The sequence below is a fragment of the Schistocerca serialis genome, chromosome 2 (genome assembly GCF_023864345.2).
Source record: "Schistocerca serialis cubense isolate TAMUIC-IGC-003099 chromosome 2, iqSchSeri2.2, whole genome shotgun sequence".
Taxonomy (NCBI): Eukaryota; Metazoa; Arthropoda; class Insecta; order Orthoptera; family Acrididae; genus Schistocerca; species Schistocerca serialis.
Window position 1 is genome coordinate 313,313,442 of NC_064639.1, and position 21,383 is coordinate 313,334,824.

A 21,383-nucleotide genomic window follows, 5' to 3' on the forward strand; every position below is an offset into this window, starting at 1 on the left:
ATAATCTTTACTTTCTCAGGGAGGGTATCCCCTTCAAAGGCCAGGATAAAGGCACCAGTAGCAATGCGATTATCCTTAGGACCCTTTTGAACACGCCGAAGAAAGTGAACACCCCGCCATCCGAGATTGTCCCGAAGTTCCTCATCAGTTTGAAGGATGAGGTCCCTGTGAAAAATCACACCTTGAACCATATTTAGAGACTGGTGGGGAGTAATGGACACAGGAATTGTGCCAAGATGGGTACAGGCATGAAGGGCCGCAGACTGGGCAGCTGAAGCAGTTTTGATCAGCAACGAACCCGACCGCATCTTGCTCAGGGAGTCCACTTCGCCAAACTTGTCTTCAACATGTTCCACAAAGAATAAAGGTTTAGTATTGGTGAAAGTATCCCCATCAGTCCTGGTGCAAACCAGATAGCACGGGAAAGGCTTTGCCCCTAGTCGACGGGCCTGACCCTCTTCCCAGGGGGTAGCCATGGAAGAAAAGGCCAAAGGGGCAGGAGAAGCAGCACTAGAAGAATCAGTTCCACGCAGAGAGACAGCTGCAGAAGAACAGCCAGAGTTCTGGACCCGTATGCATTTCATTTGCATAGCGTCTGCCTGGTACCACACACTCTGATCAGGGGCTCTCCTCATGGGCACCACCCAGACACAGCAAGGGCCGTCTGGCACAGCAGCCATTGCCAGGAGTTCCGATGCTCCAGGATGACGAGCAACCTCTCCAAGGCTTGCATGAGGAGGTCACAGCTCAGGTATCAGATTTCGAAAGCTTCTAATCTCTTCTTGTCTAAGCTATTTATCGTCCACGTTTCACTTCCATACAGGGCTACACTCCATACAAATATTTTCAGAAACAACTTCCTGACATTTAAATCTATACTAAATGGTAACAAATTTTTCTTCAGAAACGCTTTCCTTGCCATTGCCAGTCTACACTTTAAATCCTCTCTACTTCGACCATCATCAGTTATTTTGCTCCCCAAATAGCAAAACTCCTTTACTACTTCAAGTGTCTCACTTACTAATCTAATTCCCTTAGTATCACCCGACTTAATTCGACTACATTCCCCATAACAAAAATGGTTCAAATGGCTCTGAGCACTATGGGACTTAATGTCTGAAGTCATCAGTCCCCTAGAACTTAGAATTACTTAAACCTAATCAACCTAAGGACATCACACACATCCATGCCTGAGGCAGGATTCGAACCTGCGACCGTAGGGTCGCGTGGTTCCAGACTGTAGCGCCATGCTATAACAATCTGCCTTGTCAAAAATACTTTTGGAATAAAGGAGACACTCACTGGAAAGCAGAAGCATCGAGTCATTGATAAGCACAAACAGAAAAGTAGAAAACTTGCGAGCTTTCAGAGTAATCCTTTTTGCAGCTAGAGAAAAAGAAAGACACAGATAGACTAGGTTGTTGTGGGAATTGTGTCAGGTGGGTTGGAAAAGGGAGAGAGGCAGAAAGAGGGATTGCAGTAGGTGGTTAGCAGCTGGGCTAGGCATGTGATAGCATAGTTGGAGCCGGTAGGAAGTGGAGCATGCTGAAGGTGACATAGGGAAGTGAACTGAGAGGGGGAGACAGGATGGAGGAAGAAAAAACTGTTGGGTGAAGGACATGGGAACAGTGGGTTACAGTAGATTGAGGCCACGATGATTACAGAAGCAGCGGATGTGTTCTAAGTGAACTCCCATCTGCATAGTTACGAAAAGCTGGTGGCAGAGGGAACAATCCAGATCCAGATTGTGAGGCAGTGTTGTGCTCAGCTGCATGTTGTTTCAGGGGTGACCAACTTGTTTCTTGCCAAGAAGTTGGCAGTGGTCATTCATTCTTGTGGGCAGCTGGTTAGTAGTCATAGTGACGTAAAAGATGTGCAGAGTTCACAGCAGAGTTGGCCCAAATTAGCCTCATGGCAGGACTGGGATAGTAATTGCTGGGAGAGTGGATCGGGCATGTCTTGCACCTTTGTCTACCACAGGAATATGGTCCCGGCGGCAAAGGGATGGGAATGGGAGTGGCGTAGGGATAGACCAGGATGTTGTATAGGTTGGATGGGTGACGGAATACCACTTTAGCAGGGCAGGGAAGGATCATAGGTAGGATGGCCCCATTTCCCGTTATGATGATAGATAAGCAAAGCCTTGGCGAAGGACATTGTTCAATTGCTTCAATCCAGAATGGTATTTGATGATGACTGGGGATTGCTCCTTTACAGCTGATTCTTGGAGGTGGCAGAAGGATTAGGTTTGTGTGAGGCTACAGAAAGGATTTCTATTTCTGAACTACATTTTGGGGGATAATGCCTGTCTATGAAAGCCTTTGTGGGATCTTCAGAATACTGGGCAAGCAAATTGTTGTCACTGCAGATACACAGTCCATACATGGCCAGGCTGTATGGGATGGAATTTTTGGTGGTGGTGGTGGTTGTTGGGATGTTTAAGGGGGACTAAACAGCTAAGGTCATCAGTCCCCCATTCCAAAAACAGGCGAGACATAAATGCACGAAGCAGGTAAAACACCAAGGGGAAGGAGACTCCCCCCAGGCCCTAAAAGAACACAAATGTGGTAACGAACACTACAGACACGAAGACACCTGACAAAAAGAAACAGAACAAAAGGAGATGACCGGAGACTGGTTGACTGACCACGACAACAAAAAAGGGAAAGAGTCAACCAACCGACTACACACTAAAATCTGCAACCAAATATGAGAGACTCGAGGACAAGAGACACACAAAGGGAAAGGTGCAGGACCTCCCTAAATGGAACCATAAAAAGGACTACCATGCATAAAATTTAAAACGTCATCAGCCATGGAGGCATTGTCACATAAAACCAAAGGCAAAGTGCCCGGGAGATTAAAAGACTGCCGGAGGGGGCGCAGTCGGGGACACTCTAACAAGATGTGGGCGACCGTCAGCCGGGACCCACACCGACACAGGGGGGGATCCTCCTGACGCAAAAGATGGCCGTGCGTCAGGTATGTATGGCCGATGCGGAGCCGACACAGGATAACAGAGTCCCTGCGAGAAGACCGCAGGGAGGAGCGCCACACATCGGTCGTCTCCTTGACAGCCCGCAGTTTATTAGGCGCGGTCATGCCTCGCCACTCAGCAGACCACATCCCAAGCACCTTACGGCGCAACACCAGCTGCTGATCGCGAGCCGTGAGGCCGATCTCCAAAGCTGGGGCGTCAATCGCCCCTTTGGCCAGCCTGTCGACACGTTCGTTCCCCGGGATGCCAACGTGACCTGGCGTCCAAACAAAGACCACCGAACGACCAGAGCGGGTAATGGTGGAAACAGACTCCCAAATAGAGGACACCAGGGGAGAAGAGGGATAGCAGCGGGCGATGGCCTGGAGGCTGCTCAGGGAGTCACTGCAGATGACAATGGACGTACCTGAGCAGGAACGCATATGCTCAAGAGCGCGCAATGTGGCCACCAGCTCTGCAGTAAAAATACTGCAGCCAGCCGGCAAGGAGTGCTGTTCAACATGGGCAGCGTGAGCAAAAGCGTAGGCAGTGCGACCATCAACCAGGGAACCATCAGTGTAGACAGGCTCACAGCCCGGAAATGAGGCGAGGAGCGCAAGAAAACGGCGACAGAGGGCCACAGGCGGAACCGAGTCCTTGGATCCCTGTGCCAAGTCCAGACGGACGGACGGCTGGGGCAAACACCAGGGAGGCGTAGGTGCACGGACCCGGAAAGGGAGGCAGAAGAGGGAATGAGCCCAGTTCCGACAGCAGGGACTGGACGCGGACAGCGATGGAAAGCCCAGACCTAGGTCGCCGTTCGGGCAGATGGAGGACCATGGCAGGGAAAAGCAGGCGATAATTGGGATGGCCAGGCGAGCAATGCACGTGGACAGCACAGTCCATACATGGCCAGGCTGTATGGGATGGAATTTTTGGTGTGGAAGGGTTGGGACCTGTCAAAATGCGGGTACTTTTGGTTGTTAGTGAGTTTAATGTGGACAGAATAGAGCCATCAAAGAAGCGGATATCAATGTCCAGGAAGATGGTGCATTGGGTAAAGAAGGACCAGGTGAAGTAGATGGGAGAGAAAGTTGTGAAGGGATGAGGGTAGAGTGTTTTGGCCCAGAGTTCAGATCATGAAGATACCATCATTGAAACTGAAACAGACCAGCAGTTGAGAGTTTGTGGAGGCCCGGAAGGTTTCCTCTAGATCATCCATAAACAGGTTGGCATAGGAGGGTGCCATGTGGGTGCCCATGGCTATTCTGCGGATTTGTTTGCGTACCTTCTCTTCAAATGAAAAGTAGTTGTGTGTCAGGATATAGTTGGTACAGTGTATAAGAAATGAGGTGGTAGGTTTGGAGTCTGAAGAATGTTGGGTCAGGTGGTCTTCAATAGCAGCAAGGCCAATGGCATGAGGGTTGTTTGTAGATAGGGAGGTGGCATCAACAATGACTAGTAGGGATCCAGCACCTCTCATGCCCGTAGCCTTGCCACTATCTAACACGACCTCTCCCAACAGAGCGTCTTGTCACAGGTTTATCCTACCCCATCAGAGGCAGGGCCACTTGTGAAAGCAGCTATGCCATATATCAATTCTGCTACAAACACTGCACAGCTTTTTATATTGTTATGGCTACCAACTAGTTGTCCCCCATGATGAATGGCTGAGGACAATATTCTCCATTTCAGTGACTATTCACAACCTGGATCTGGATCATTTCCTCCTCCACCAACTACTCTGAACTTCGCAGATTGGAGTTGGGGAGTTATCCTTACAACACATCATCCACACCCATAATTGTCCTGGCCACAATCTCCCGTAATCCACTGTCCCCACACCCTTCACACAACAGTTTCCCCTTCCTTCCATCCTGTCACACACACCCATTTCACGTCCCCAGTCACCTTCAGTTGTGTGCTGGCGCTGACAACCATGTACCACATGCCTAGCCAATGTAACTGCCACCCCCTCCTCTCTGCAATCCTAGCTGGCTAACCAGCTGCCTCCTTCCAAGCTGCTAGCCAACCACCCCCAAATCCTCTTCCTGCTGACCCCCCCCCCCCTGCCCCCCCCCCAACAAAACCTACACCATACTCTAGTCCACCCACCGAAAAATAAATAAATAAACGATTAAACAATGAAAAATCCATGATGGAATCTACTAATATCACACACACACACACACACACACACACACACACACACACACACACACACACACACACAAGCAAACTCTACTCACACACACAACTGCGGTCTCAGGGAACTGAAACCACACTGCCACTGCTGTATTGTTTCAGTTGCCCAAGACTGCAGAGAGAGAGAGAGAGAGAGAGAGAGAGAGAGAGAGTTAGTTTTCTTTTTCCCCTCAAGCTTGATAAAATGATTACTCTGAAAGCTAGCAAGTTTTCCATCTTTATGTGCATGCTTATCAATGACAATGCTTCTGCTTTCTGACAAGTGGTCTCCAGTAATCCAAGAGTATTTACATTCCACCAAAACTTTTCTAGAACATTTGCCCTTCATCACAGTTGTTTCTGTCAGTGGATTTCTGCATTTGCAGTCCTTATCACTGCTAGAATAATTCCCCACCCATCTCTGTTCTGTGTATAAACTTTTCTTTCTGCATCACATCAAATAATAGCCTGCCTGGTTATCTTAGTCTTCTGCACCCCCCCCCCCCCCCCAATCAATTAGCATTTTCTGCCTACTGACCTCTCAGTACAAACTTGTCCATAAATTAACACTAGAAGGACCCCACCCGTCATTTAGAAGGGTATTCTACTTCTGTAGACTTATTTCTCCTAAATGGATTCTTCTACTGGTCCTATTTTCTATAACTTTCATAAATATTTGTTAATATAATAGAAGGAAACATTCCACACGGGAAAAATATATTTAAAAACAAAGATGATGTGACTTACCATACGAAAGCGCTGGCAAGTCGATAGAAACACAAACAGACACAAACATACACACAAAATTCAAGCTTTCGCAACAAACTGTTGCCTCATCAGGAAAGAGGGAAGGAGAGGGAAAGACGAAAGGAAATGGGTTTTAAGGGAGAGGGTAAGGAGTCATTTCAATCCCGGGAGCGGAAAGACTTACCTTAGGGGGAAAAAAAGGACAGGTATACACTCGCACACACGCACATATCCATCCACACATACAGACACAAGCAGACATATTTAAAGACAAAGAGTCACCATGCACACATATACAGACACAAGCTTGTGTCTGAATATGTGTGGATGGATGTGTGTGTGTGTGTGCACGCGCGAGTGTATACCCGTCCTTTTTCCCCTCTAAGGTAAGTCTTTCCGCTCCCAGGATTGGAATGACTCCTTACCCTCTCCCTTAAAACCCACTTCCTTTCGTCTTTCCCTCTCCTTCCCTCTTTCCTGATGAGGCAACAGTTTGTTGCGAAAGCTTGAATTTTGTGTGTATGTATGTGTCTGTTTGTGTTTCTATCGACCTGCCAGCGCTTTCGTATGGTAAGTCACATCATCTTTGTTTTTAAATATAAATATTTGTTAGGTAGATTTCTGAAAAGAATTTACCCAGTAGGACCATTCTGAAAAGTGTCCCAAACAACTTCTACTACAAGGACCTAAATCCGTCATTTTGACAGTTAACAAAATATGAACAATAGCTTTTGTACATATCCAAAGCTATTGTTGTGTACCACCCTAATTTGATTATTTTCTTTTGCAGACCCTCTGTTGGTGAGCAATGAAGCTTTGTTGTTCATGTGGCACAGTTTGCGTTTTCCACATTTCAGTTGTTTCGTGATGGCAGTTCAAAGACATAGTTTGTCTGATGAAGAAATTTTAGAATATTTGATGTCAATGTCAGATGGTGAATCCGAAGAAGATCCTCGTGATGTTTGTGAAGCTGATGAATTACGAGAAGATGATGCTGCAAGTGCTATTGATGATGAGGAAAATATCCCTCCCATCAATGAAATCAATGACTCTTCAGACAGCGATGTTGCAACAACTGGACAAGAGCATGCCAAGAAGTTGCAAACCAATGTTGCTTTACCTATAGCAGGTATGTTTGTATAGCCATTGTAGTATTATTTTATATTTTATTGCAACTGATATTTCAGCAAGCACTATAAATGTTTTCTATTTTGCTGTATTATAATTTTAACTCCACTGTTTTTGTTGTAACTGAATTATTGTATTATTGTTGTTGTTGTTGTGGTCTTCAGTCCTGAGACTGGTTTGATGCAGCTCTCCATGCTACTCTATCCTGTGCAAGCTTCCTCATCTCCCAGTACCTACTGCAACCTACATCCTTCTGAATCTGCTTAGTGTATTGATCTCTTGGTCTCCCTCTACGATTTTTACCCTCCACGCTGCCCTCCAATGCTAAATTTGTGATCCCTTGATGCCTCAAAACATGTCCTACCAACCGATCCCTTCTTCTAGTCAAGTTGTGCCACAAACTTCTCTTCTGCCCAATTCTATTCAATACCTCCTCATTAGTTACGTGATCTACCCACCTTATCTTCTGCATTCTTCTGTAGCACCACATTTCGAAAGCTTCTATTCTCTTCTTGTCCAAACTGGTTATCGTCCATGTTTCACTTCCATACGTGGCTACACTCCATACAAATACTTTCAGAAACGACTTCCTGACACTTAAATCTATACTCGATGTTAACAAATTTCTCTTCTTCAGAAACGATTTCCTTGCCATTGCCAGTCTACATTTTATATCCTCTCTACTTCGACCATCATCACTTATTTTACTCCCTAAATAGCAAAACTCCTTTACTACTTTAAGTGTCTCATTTCCTAATCTAATACCCTCAGCATCACCCAATTTAATTAGACTACATTCCATTATCCTCGTTTTGCTTTTGTTGATGTTCATCTTATATCCTCCTTTCAAGACACTGTCCATTCCGTTCAACTGCTCTTCCAAGTCCTTTGCTGTCTCTGAGGTTCGCCGATGACGTAGTAATTCTGTCAAAGTTTTTACTTCTTCTCTATGAATTTTAATACCTACTCTGAATTTTTCTTTTGTTTCCTTTACTGCTTGCTCAATATATAGATTGAATAACATCGGGGAGAGGCTACAACCCTGTCTCACTCCTTTCCCAACCACTGCTTCCCTTTCATGCCCCTCGACTCTTATAACTGCCATCTGGTTTCTGTACAAATTGTAAATAGCCTTTCGCTCCCTGTATTTTACCCCTGCCACCTTCAGAATTTGAAAGAGAGTATTCCAGTTAACGTTGTCAAAAGCTTTCTCTAAGTCTACAAATGCTATAAACGTAGGTTTGCCTTTTCTTAATTTTTCTTCTAAGATAAGTCGTAAGGTTAGTATTGCCTCACGTGTTCCAACATTTCTACGGAATCCAAACTGATCTTCCCCGAGGTCCGCTTCTACCAGTTTTTCCATTCGTCTGTAAAGAATTATTGTATTATATACTGTATATTCAGGTATGGTTCAAATGGCTCTGAGCACTATGGGACTTAACATCTGAAGTCATCAGTCCCCTAGAACTTAGAACTACTTAAACCTAACTAACGTAAGGACATCACACACATCCATGCCCGAGGCAGGATTCGAACCTGCGACCGTAGCGGTCACGCGGTTCCAAACTGATGCGCTTAGAACCGCACGGCCACACCGGCTGGCTATATTCAGGTATGCCAAACAGCAGTGTGCACTTACCTCTAGCTAACAGCACTAGAAGCTTTCATGGCAGTGAGACAGGAAAAATTCAGATGGAAGGAAATTGTTTGATGGGGATTAGTGAGAAAGCTAATGACGGAACAACACGGACTGTTACACCTACGAAAGCTGTTCTTGGAAAACGTCCACAGCAAAACATCTTGAAGGTAGCATCGAGATCCACAGGCTATGCGAAGAAGTTTGTCACAAAAGGTATATATTCTAGTGCATGAAGATTGCTAGTTGATGACAGCATGCTTCAAAATATAAAGAAGTGTACAGAAAACAGAGCACACCCAGAGCTACATGATGATGACTGGATCATCAGTGTTGATGCAATAGAAGCTACAATATCACTTATGTATTTATGAGGCATATATGGAGCAAAAAGCTTTCCATTGAAGCTGTTATGGTCGAATATATAGGGACCAGCATTTTTTCAGAACACAATGAGCAGAAATAAGATAGAGCACATGTTCACACAGACTATAAACAGATTGTTTTGCACCTGCTGCCCCTGTGTGGAATCCTTTCATTGCCAATTCCCTGCTGTGTTATTTTCCAGGTGAAAATATCACTGTGGATGAGCAACTGTTTCCATGAAAGGCTAGATGCTCTTTCATTAAATACATGATCCATAAACCACACAAATTTGGAATAAAGTTTTGGCTTGCAGTTGATACAAATTCCAAGTATCTGCTGAATGGGTTTCCTCACCTAGGGAAAGATGAGCAGTGTCCCACAGGTATTCCCCTTGCATAGCATGTTGCAACGTGTCTTATGCAGCCCTTTGTTTCCACAGGAAGAAACATAACCTGTGACTACATTTTCACAATGAAAGGCCTTGCAGAAAATTTGAAACATAAGAGCACAGTAAAGAAATCTAGAAGGGAAATACCTCGATCAGCAAAATCTACAGTAGCACCTTTGCACAAAACTATTGTTTATATGTCAGGTGATATAACTAACATGTTATCAGGGGAAAAAGAACAAAAATGTGCTTATTTTGAGTTCAATGCATGACATAGTAACTATCTATGAGCGGCATCGTAAAAAGCTACCAGAATTAATGGCCTACTACAACAACACCAAGTATGTCGTTGACGTAATCAATCAAATGGCTCGGCTTTACACAATGAAGTATGGATGCCGCAGATGGCCCATGCGCATAATGTCTTGGACTTAGCAGATATAAATGTTTGGTTACTCTATAAGGAAGTAACAGGAGAAAAATTATGGAGACGTCAGTTTATATACAAATTGGCAGAAGAGTTCGCTTCAGCAAATAAGGCCACAAGGGTACAAAATACCCTTCTTAATACAGTATCACAACGTTGCAAGATTCAAAAGACTTGTCAAATTGGAGGGTGTAGAGGCAAGAATAGAAGCAAGCATTTATGTATAAAGTGTGGCACGTATGTTTGTGGACCATGTTTAGGCAATACTGAATACATCTGTGTGAGGTGTCACGACGCAGCAGGTGGTTTTGAATGAGTAAAAGCACGATTATAAATGTTTTCTCTAGAATATATTGTGCTTTTCAGATATTTGTCTTAAAACACATGGTTTTATTTTCCACAGAAAGTTATTCTTTCCACATTTTGTTACATAATGTTTTGATTAATTTTTAGGTATAAAATGTTCACTGTACCACATAATTCCACAGAAAAAAGTAAAACCATATCCTGATGCACTGTGTAACTTGTCTGAAATAAATTGATTTATGTTAAAATGTGTATACTTTTTTTTTAAATGGTAAATGAAACTGTACCCGTCAAAAAAAACAGGTTGGTCCTTCTAGGTAGATCGAAATTCCCAGTCCTTCTAGTGTTAGTCAAGTACACTGCAATACATCCTTACCGGCAAGTCACACTTTTCAGTGATTATCACATCTATTACTATTCACTCGTTCATCTTTCATCACCTGTACAAACTAAAAAGCCCACAGACCTATCCCAACATTATTAAGGATAATCACTGAAAATAGATATGTAGCTATCATCAGGAATTTGCTCTTCACTCTGTAATTTCACTGTATCACTTTTGTCCACTCTTGCTCCCTAATTTTGACACCACTGTCTTTTTTTTTCCTTTTCTTTCCAAACAACAAGACAGTGAAGTCACGCAAACAGTAAAACCACAGCTCAGTAACTTTTTAGGACAAAGTGTTCCCTGGGAAGTAGGTATAAGAGAGAGGAAAGTGTGCTTGTTTAATTAGGTATAAGAGAGAGAACAATGTGTTTATTCCAATAATGGAATATTACATATCTGACTTACTGTTAATGATAATTGGTACATCTCCAGGTATGTTGTACAGTCCATCTTCGTTCTCATCTTCTTCAGCATCACCAAAAATTTCATCTTCTTCACAATCTGAAAAGTGTAAATATTTTTTCGCCATGTAACTGATACTGGAATATCAGCAAGTCTACATAATGCCCAATTTCAAGTAACAGTTGCAACAGTGAGAAACTGGTTTAACATCACCAGTTAAGCTCGGTATACAAGTGAGAGATTTTTCACTCTCTGAGAGCTTCTGCAAGTAATTCATGCAACGTAAACAGCACCAATAGCTCTCATATAGGCAGCAACCTCCATCCCTCGAGAGCTGCTCTCCATATCTCTCAGACACAAAAAACTATTGGCATTATCTGGAGAGCACAGAATACTGAGCAGTCATACTGCATCCAAGATTTGGGCTTATCTGACAGTTTTTACGCTACTACGTCTTGGTAATATATTTTGCCACACTACCATATCTTGGTAATACATTTTGCCAAACTCGTGCACAAATTAAACACAAGTACTCATGAAACTGCATGTTTCGAGTCTTAATTTGTGGCTTTGGCATGTTTCCAAGTGAAGAAATCACCCGCTCTAACTCGTACATGACAAGCGCAAGAGTTAACCCATTTCAAAAGTTCTAGAATGAAACAATGCAACACATAACATAATTTACAGAACCATCTAAGACGTATTATGTAGAATTAATTATAAAGAAAAAGGGGAAAAAGAATTGTTACCGAGAAGAGTTGATCCTACATTAATACGAATGAGAGACAATGAATTATCCACTGCACCAAAGAGACACTACAAGTACCTGCTTTATGACAGTATATGACATTGTCAGGACAGCTGAGACTACTGACATGACGGATACGCATGATGAAGTAAATGTCATTGATGTGTCCACAGAAAAAGTGGTAAGGAAATCTGCCAGGAGCTGGACTCAGGACAAAGCTGAGAATTTAATGGGTTTGCATGAGGAAAGGCCAGCAGTACGGACAGTAAAGTACTGCACTACAAGAACTGAAATAACAAGCAAAGTTTGTAACACCTCTACAAAAGAAATTTACCTAAATATCCACAGTTTACGGAATTGGGCACTGTAGTTTCATAACATAGCTTAATTAATTCAGAGAAACAAATCCAGTTCTATCCGAAAGTAATCGGTCTAGAACTTGGAAAAGTGCCATTTCACTTCAAGTAATACAGCTGTATCTATAATTGTTTGATGTATTGTTTGATTATACTATTATATTTTGTGTAGTTTAACAGACCTTCAGAAATTTACAAGTGGTTCCTTAAGCCAATACATGTAAAAACATCAAATAAATGTATGTCCAGAAATGCTTCATTTACCATATATCTGCCCTATTTGGCTATCAAACAAATACAGGTATTAAGATGAAATCTGCTGTAATGTTATTTCATCATAATTGTTACGATACCAAATATTAAAGAGAATAAAGATATGGTACCTAACACTAGAAATCTTAGTGTCACAAGCAGTCTGTCTTTAACTCTAACGAATCTAAACAATTATTTTGGCTCCAATTAGCAGGAGTACTTCTCCCATCTCCATTGCTGTCATTTTCGTGAAATTTCAATCATTTTATCTTCCCCCCATGAACCACGGACCTTGCCGTTGGTGGGAAGGCTTGCGTGCCTCAACGATACAGACAGCCGTACCGTAGGTGCAACCACAACGGAGGGGTATCTGTTGAGAGGCCAGACAAACATGTGGTTCCTGAAGAGGGGCAGCAGCCTTTTCAGTAGTTGCAGGGACAACAGTCTGGATGATTGACTGATCTGGCCTTGTAACACTAACCAAAATGGCCTTGCTGTTCTGGTACTGCGAACGGCTGAAAGCAAGGGGAAACTACAGCCGTAATTTTTCCCGAGGGCATGCAGCTTTACTGTATGATTAAATGATGATGGCGTCCTCTTGGGTAAAATATTCCGGAGGTAAAATAGTCCCCCGTTCAGATCTCCGGGCGGGGACTACTCAAGAAGACGTTATCAGGAGAAAGAAAACTGGCGTTCTACGGATCGGGCCAAGGAATGTCAGATCGCTTAATCGGGCAGGTAGGTTAGAAAATTTAAAAAGGGAAATGGATAGGTTAAAGTTAGATACAGTGGGAATTAGTGAAGTTCGGTGGCAGGAGGAACAAGACTTTTGGTCAGGTGAATACAGGTTTATAAATAAAAAATCGAATAGGGGTAATGCAGGAGTAGGTTTAATAATGAATACAAAAATAGGAGTGCAGGTAAGCTACTACAAAGAGCATAGTGAACACATTATTGTGGCCAAGATAGACATGAAGCCCACACCTACTACAGTAGTACAAGTTTATATGCCAACTAGCTCTGCAGATGACAAAGAAATTGTTGAAATGTATGATGAGATAAAAGAAATTATTCAGATAGTGAAGGGAGACGAAAATTTAATACTCATGGGTGACTGGAATTCAAGAGTAGGAAAAGAGAGAGAAGGAAATATAGTAAGTGAATATGGATTGGGGCTAGGAAATGAAAGAGGAAGCAATCGTGAAAGAAGGTTGTATACATGGAAGGAACCAGGTTTTAAATTTTAAGACATTTCCAGGAGCAGATGTGGACTCTGACGACAACTATTGGTTATGAACTGTAGATTAAAACTGAAGAAACTGCAAAAAGGTGGGTATTTAAGGAGATGGGACCTGGATAAACTGAAAGAACCAGAGGTTGTACAGAGTTTCAGGGAGAGCATAGGGGAACAATTGACAGGAATGGGGGAAAGAAATACAGTAGAAGAAGAATGGGTAGCTCTGAGGGATGAAGTAGTGAAGGCAGAAGAGGATCAAGTAGGTAAAACGACAAGGGCTACTAGAAATCCTTGGATAACAGAAGAAATATTGAATTTAATTGATGAAAGGAGAAAATATAAAAATGCAGTAAATGAAGAAGGCGAAAAGGAATACAAACGTCTCAAAAATGAGATCTACAGGAGGTGCAAAATGGCTAACCAGGGATGGCTAGAGGACAAATGTTAGGATGTAGACGCTTATCTCACTAGGGGTAAGATAGATATTGCCTACAGGAAAATTAAAGAGACCTTTGGAGAAAGGAGAACCACTTGCAAGAATATCAAGAGCTCAGATGGAAACCCAGTTCTAAGCAAAGAAGGGAAAGCAGAAAGGTGGAAGGTGTATATAGAGGGTCTATACAAGGGCGATGTACTTGAGGACAATATTATGGAAATGGAAGATGATGTAGATGAAGATGAAGACAAAATGGGAGATACGATACTGCGTGAAGAGTTTGACAGAGCACTGAAAGACCCGAGTCGAAACAAGGCCCCCGGAGTAGACAACATTCCATCAAAACTACTGACAGCCTTGGGAGAGCCAGTCCTGACAAAACTCTACCATCTGGTGGGCAAGATGTATGAGACAGGCGAAATACCCTCAGACTTCAAGAAGAATATAATAATTCCAATCCCAAAGAAAGCAGGTGTTGACAGATGTGAAAATTACCGAACTATCAGTTTAATAAGTCACAGCTGCAAAATACTAACGCGAATTCTTTACAGACGAATGGAAAAACTGATAGAAGCCGACCTCTGTGAAGATCAGTTTGGATTCAGTAGAAATGTTGGAACACGTGAGGCAATACTGGCCCTACGACTTATCTTAGAAGCTAGATTAAGGAAAGGCAAACCTACATTTCTAGCATTTGCAGACTTAGAGAAAGCTTTTGACAATGTTGATTGGAATACTATCTTTCAAATTCTGAAGGTGGCAGGGGTAAAATACAGAGAGTGAAAGGCTATTTATAAGTTGTACAGAAAGCAGATGGCAGTTATAAGAGTCGAGGGGTATGAAAGGGAAGCAATGGTTGGGAAGGGAGTGAGACAGGGTTGTAGCCTATGCCCGATGTTATTCAATCTGTATATTGAGCAAGCAATAAAGGAAACAAAAGAAAAGTACGGAGTAGGTATTAAAATCCACGGAGAAGAAATAAAAACTTTGAGGTTCGCCGATGACAATGTAATTCTGTCAGAGACAGCAAAGGACTTGGAAGAGTAGTTGAACGGAACGGACAGTGTCTTGAAAGGAGGGTATAAGATGAACATCAACAAAAGCAAAACGAGGATAATGGAATGTAGTCGAATTAAGTCGGGTGATGCTGAGGGAATTAGATTAGGAAATGAGACACTTGAAGTAGTAAAGGAGTTTTGCTATTTGGGGAGCAAAATAACTGATAATAGTCGAAGTAGAGAGGATATAAAATGTAGACTGGCAATGGCAAGGAAAGCGTTTCTGAAGAAGAGAAATTTGTTAACATCGAGTATAGATTTAAGTGTCAGGAAGTCATTTCTGAATGTATTTGTATGGAGTGTAGCCATTTATGGAAGTGAAACATGGACGATAAATAGTTTGGACAAGAAGAGAATAGAGGCTTTCGAAATGTGGTGCTACAGAAGAATGCTGAAGATTATATGGGTAGATCACATAACTAATGAGGAGGTATTGAAGAGAACTAGGGAGAAGAGGAGTTTGTGGCACAACTTGACAAGAAGAAGGGATCGGTTGGTAGGACATGTTCCGAGACATCGAGGGATCACCACTTTAGCATTGGAGGGCAGTGTGGAGGGTAAAAATCGTAGAGGGAGACCAACAGATGAATACCCTAAGCAGATTCAAAAGGACGTAGGCTGCAGTAGGTACTGGGAGATGAAGAAGCTTGCACAGGATAGAGTGGCATGGAGAGCTGCATCAAACCAGTCTCAGGACTGAAGACCACAACAACATGGATATTATATCACAAGCTCTACAATGAGTTCTTACATTCTCCAAAATCATCCCACCGCCTAATCTACTCTCTTATCCAACACAAACACTGTCATTTACGTTCTTCATTTGGTACTAAAAGTATTAAAAGTAGAACTGCAGCCCAATGCACTTTCATCCCAACGTATTCCTTCAAGCACAGAACAATGACCGAAAAATCTCGCAGAAAGTGATCCCTCAGCTCTCACAAACACACTTATCCTGCTGTGCGTAAATGGTTCCGACACCTGATTCGAAAGACTGACACTTACAGAAAGTACTCACAAGTAACTATCAGACCGTAAGTATAGTGAAAATTTGCCCTAGTAAAAACAATTCTGTGAGTACTGTCAGAATACCAAACTGTCCAAGAGCATGTATCCCAGCCATTACATTCATTGTGGACTATGTTGCAATGACTAACTGTTAATCATAATGCAGAAAAGAAATAAAATCTGCATCAATCACTAAAATTTTTCAATCCACTATATGTTCCACTGGTTAACAATCATCACATGAAAAGCATCTTTTACAGGGTTGCTCACAGTGCTAAGCATTGGGGATTTCATGCAGCAGTGTTAAGGCGGCTGAGAGGTTAGGTTATGACTCGCATTATTAATTATTGCGTTCATCAGTCACAAAATGTATAGATGTGATGTAGCAGATCATCTGAAGATGTTACAAGTACTTCTACAGAGCAAGAAGAGCAGTATGTGTACTGCATTCTGCTGCTGAAATTCACTTATGTTTCTCACTGCACATGAATCACACAATGTTGTTACGTAGCAAAGTAGTTACATTTCTTTCTTTCTTTATGAAAACATTTACCTTCTTTGCTACATAACAACAACATAGTCTCAAATGAAATTGGTAACCCACTCTTTGTTCAATAGAGAGAACGGAACTAAACTGACTAAAGAACAAAAGGACAATTTCAAAACCAATAGTATAAGGCGGGATTTATTTACATCACAGTGGTGCAGATTAGAGTATTACTGCACACATAATCTTCATAATCATAAGTGGAATAACTGCTCCTACAAAAACTACTTTTTTCAAAGCCACTTGTCATTACAAGAAATAATCCTTTTCAAAGTAATATGTTGGTTCTCAAATACTCCAACAGCAACTAATTACAGTTATGAACATTTCACAGTTTCTTTAATGCCATTCATTCTCACTATTGCAGCAAAAAAGAATGTAAACTGGTAATAATACATGCAATTCGCATGTCGTATGAAGAAAAATCACATCTGGTTCAAACAGCAAGATATGTTTTGGTAGCAAGGGGTGAGAAAACTGTAAGATAGCTCAAAAATTTTGGAGCTCATCATCAAATTTTTTCAAAATCGAAGTTCCACTAAGTTTCAGAGGAAATCATTTGCCATCTGTTACATGACGTATTTAGGTGTGGCCAAATGTGTCCACACAGTCTATAATTTTACAAATACTGCCAATACATTAACTTAAGAAAAAAGATAGAATTATGCAACACATTTTGCCCAAAACAGCAGCAGCAGCAGCAGCAGCAGCAGCAAAGCATTTCAGCTTCTTACATCCAGTTAAATCTTTTCAAACCTGAATTTTTTCTGGATAGAGGACATTATTTTTTATTTATGCTGCAATGGTCTTCAGTGATTTTTTAATGGTTTTAGATGCACGATTTATTTAAAAATATGTGCCTGTTTTCAAAATCTACTTTTTACACTTGGCTCCAATTCATGGACTAAAACAACTAATTTTGAAATATTCAATGTTGCAATAAATAAAATTATCACACTAGTTACTATGCAAAATGACAATAATAATATTTAATTATACAGTGGAATATAACTAACCAACTACTTCTATGTATTGTGGCAATCACAAGCTGCTGCACACAGCTACATTGAGTAGTTGATATTTTTATAGTGATGGCCAGCAGTTGGCAACACTTGAGCATAACAGAAAGATCAAACATTCACAAATGTATACGTGAGGTTTCCACTGGAGAAAAAATATTTCAGTTGCAGCTAAGACACAGTAAAAGTTAATGTATACAATTGAAGCTACAGGGTCTGAAAGGGTTAAGCAAAAGACATGTGAAATGTAATGTTCTACCAAACAAGAAACACAGAATAAAATAACAACGTACCATCATAGTTTTCAGATTGATCAGGATGCAGAGCCTGGCATTCACACATAGCATGGTACATTGCATCTAGCATTCCTTTGTCATCAGGTATAAATCTCATTTCTGTCATTTCAGGATTTGAACTGTCGTCATCAGCATTTTCTTCAGGCTGGTTTTCTGAAACAGAAGATATACAGTGTAAACTGAAATTAAATACATTATTCAAACTACAATTGTGTATTAAGAGCACTTTTTCCAATATTTACGCTATTGTTGTGGCATGCTCTGCTGGGCCTACGGGAACAAATCATGTTGGGGTCCTCCTGTACTATCAGACATTTTTAACGACTGTTAGGTGCCAGACAGCTGAAAGTTTATCAAGAATGACCAATTTCACAGAACTGGCAGCGGTATACAGGTAAAAGAAATACACAATGCATTATTAATTTGCACTGCCAGTGAAGCAAAGGACTTAAAATTCAAAGTGAGAGAACCGGGTAGGCGCACGCATGCCGATTAGTGATTGAAATTGATCACTTTTAAAAAATAAAAGTAGTACAGCTGTATAATACGCAATGCAATTTTTAACTTAAAACAAATGCATGTTACATCTTAGAGCACTTGGCCTGCGTACAAACTTTATTATCCGTAATTACATAATTTATTCCACATGAACCTGTGAATACAGTTAAAGATTTCATCTGGGCTTCCTGGGGTTTCCTGTTATTAACTTAAGCTAACAGAAGTTATAAGGAACTGAAGAATTTTTGTGACTGTGCTTGACTTCAGAAGGTCACAGCATTCTGCAAGTATTGAGAAAGGAACATTGGTGAATGATGGTTTTACAGCTACATTACTAAAAGCACAACACAGGCATCAAACCAAGATTTTTATGATTATATTCTCTGAAGTAAATAATTTTAGCATTCCCACATGCAAACACTGATTAACAACAGGGATGCTGCTGATAGGTATTCTGAGGCAAATCCAAAACCAGAATGCTACGAAGAATGCAAGAAGTTGCAAAACAGGGTGAAGCAATGTGATTGCAACGCCAAAATCAGGGGCTTGTATTCCTTTGTGTGCAGTGAAACAACAACCATGATTATGTTGATGAATCTCTGTACCTTGGATGTCTGATGAGCAAAATCAGAAACTGTTTTTCCATGTCTCAACTGACAAACTGAATGAATTTTTCTCAGCACCATCCTAGCCTCATGCTGATGAGATCTATTGCACGCAAGAATTCCCAAACTACATAACTAACCATGACACTTTCCATCTGAAACTGGTTACAATGACCACAATGTGAAAAGCAATAATTACAATGTCTTTTGAAACAGCAGGGAATGGCACTATCAGCATTATCATGGACAAGCATTGCAGATAGCCCAATAGCTGTGTTAATATACATATTTTTCTCTTGTGAATGGAACACATTCCAATCCATGTAAAAGAAGCATTGTCCAACCAATCCCTAAGAATAAGAAGCTGTAACCACTTTGTTTTTATTTATTTATTTATTTGCTGTCCATATAACAATCAGTTTCCAGACACTGTCAGAGATTTAGTTTACATTACAAAGCGTTAGTTCACATGTATATATAAATACATTCATTATAATAGAGGGAAACATTCCACGTGGGAAAAATTATATATAAAAACAAAGATGAGGTGACTTACCGAACGAAAGCGCTGGCAGGTCGATAGACACACAAACAAACACAAACATACACACAAAATTCAAGCTTACACAACAAACTGTTGCCTCATCAGGAAAGAGGGAAGGAGAGGGGAAGACGAAAGGAAGTGGGTTTTAAAACTCCTTACCCTCTCCCTTAAAACCCACTTCCTTTCGTCTTCCCCTCTCCTTCCCTCTTTCCTGATGAGGCAACAGTTTGTTGTGTAAGCTTGAATTTTGTGTGTATGTTTGTGTGTCTATCGACCTGCCAGCGCTTTCGTTCGGTAAGTCACATCATCTTTGTTTTTATATATAAATACATTCATTGATATAAATAATCGGGATCAGAAATTATCAGTTTTTTATGGCCCAAACAAAATTTACTGTTACATACACTGTAGAGAGACATAACATGACATTTTCTGCTGAATAGCAGATTCTCTCTATTAATGAACGCTTCAGTTTATTCTTTAAGGTGTTTAAATTAGCTGTCTTGAGATCAGGTAGTAGTCTGTTGTAAGCAAGTTGTTCCTGTTGTATGTAGACTACAATCTGCAGCCATTTTTATTTATTTATTTATTTTACTTTCAATTCTGTCGAAGTTTTCCCTTCCCCTTGTATTTTAGTTATATGCATTACTGTTTATTATATTATGTTCTGGGTTTCGTTTCACGAACACGATTGCCTGCAGAATTTATACAGAGTCTGTACAGACTGCTGGTGTCCCATCCCATGTCTCAACACCATACTGAAGATGCCAATGTATCATTCCAAAATATACAGGGTAGCACACGAAAAACCAGTCCCAAGTACTGGACTGCTCATCCATTGTTTCAAAGCTGTTGTGACTATGTTTTGTATTATCAGTACAAAAGCCACTGTGACTTGTTTGAGACATGGAAAGGAAATATCTCAGTGAGGTGTATCCTCTTCAAGAAAGAAATGTAATAATGGAGGCCTGTGTGTCTACCAGTTCATTTAAGGAAACAGGGACATTTTTGCAAAGAAGTTTTCTGGCATTTCCATACCAGCAAAGAGCAGTGCACATGACTTAATGACGCAGTGGCATACTACAGGGTCAGTTGCAAATGCAAAAAAGAAGTGAGCCCTCTCCATTTGTGCACCTGCTGTGGTCACAAATATTTGAGCACGAATGATCGAGAGTCCAAGGAAGTCAACACACAAATTGTCGCAACAGGTGAAAGTATGTGAACTTCCAGAACACCAGAGATTGGTCAACAAACAATTCCTATATGATTAATGAGGAACCTCCTCATGGTGAAAAAAATCAGAGTTTGGTGTGCCACATCAGCAAGTCAGATTGTGGGTCCCATATTTTTTGAAACAATAGTAAACACTGTTGTGTGTATGTGAATCTTCCAGGAATTTTATGCACAGTTGACCCATTATGAAAGTATGTATGCTGTCTTTCAATAGGATGAGGTGACCTGTAACACCTCACTCAAGTCAATCTCATGAATTCATGAAAAATTCACAAACGGACTGTCAACAAAGGATTGTGATCACCACGTTTGTCGCACCTAACCGCTTGTGACTTATCTGTGGGGCAGTCCAAAGGGAAAAGTGAACGCAAATAACCCAATAACGTTAGAGTACTTTTAAGGACAATATAGTAGTTTTAAGGACAATATCCATAGTGAAATTTTGAGGACTGATGCAGTAGATCAATTCAGTAAACACAGGCATTTTCGTTAGCTTATTTGTTATTTCTTTATTATCCATTTATTATGTATTTGTCTATCTGTTGTTGTATCTGGTCATGGTGGGGAACAGTTTGTGCATAAAAGGCAAGCAATCTG

The 21,383-nt window shown here is 41.2% G+C and overlaps 1 protein-coding gene across 1 annotated transcript in view; it reads right to left on the reverse strand.

Annotated features, from left to right (window-relative positions):
* The window catches only part of LOC126457106 (methylosome subunit pICln), an 81,471-nt gene that overhangs the window by 26,928 nt on the left and 33,160 nt on the right, over nt 1-21,383 (reverse strand). The window contains exons 3-4 of the mRNA XM_050093152.1: nt 17,904-18,059; nt 10,953-11,048 (exon numbers count right to left, since the gene is read on the reverse strand). Coding sequence (XP_049949109.1) covers nt 10,953-11,048; nt 17,904-18,059 — 252 coding nt within the window. The remainder of the gene's footprint in view (nt 1-10,952; nt 11,049-17,903; nt 18,060-21,383) is intronic.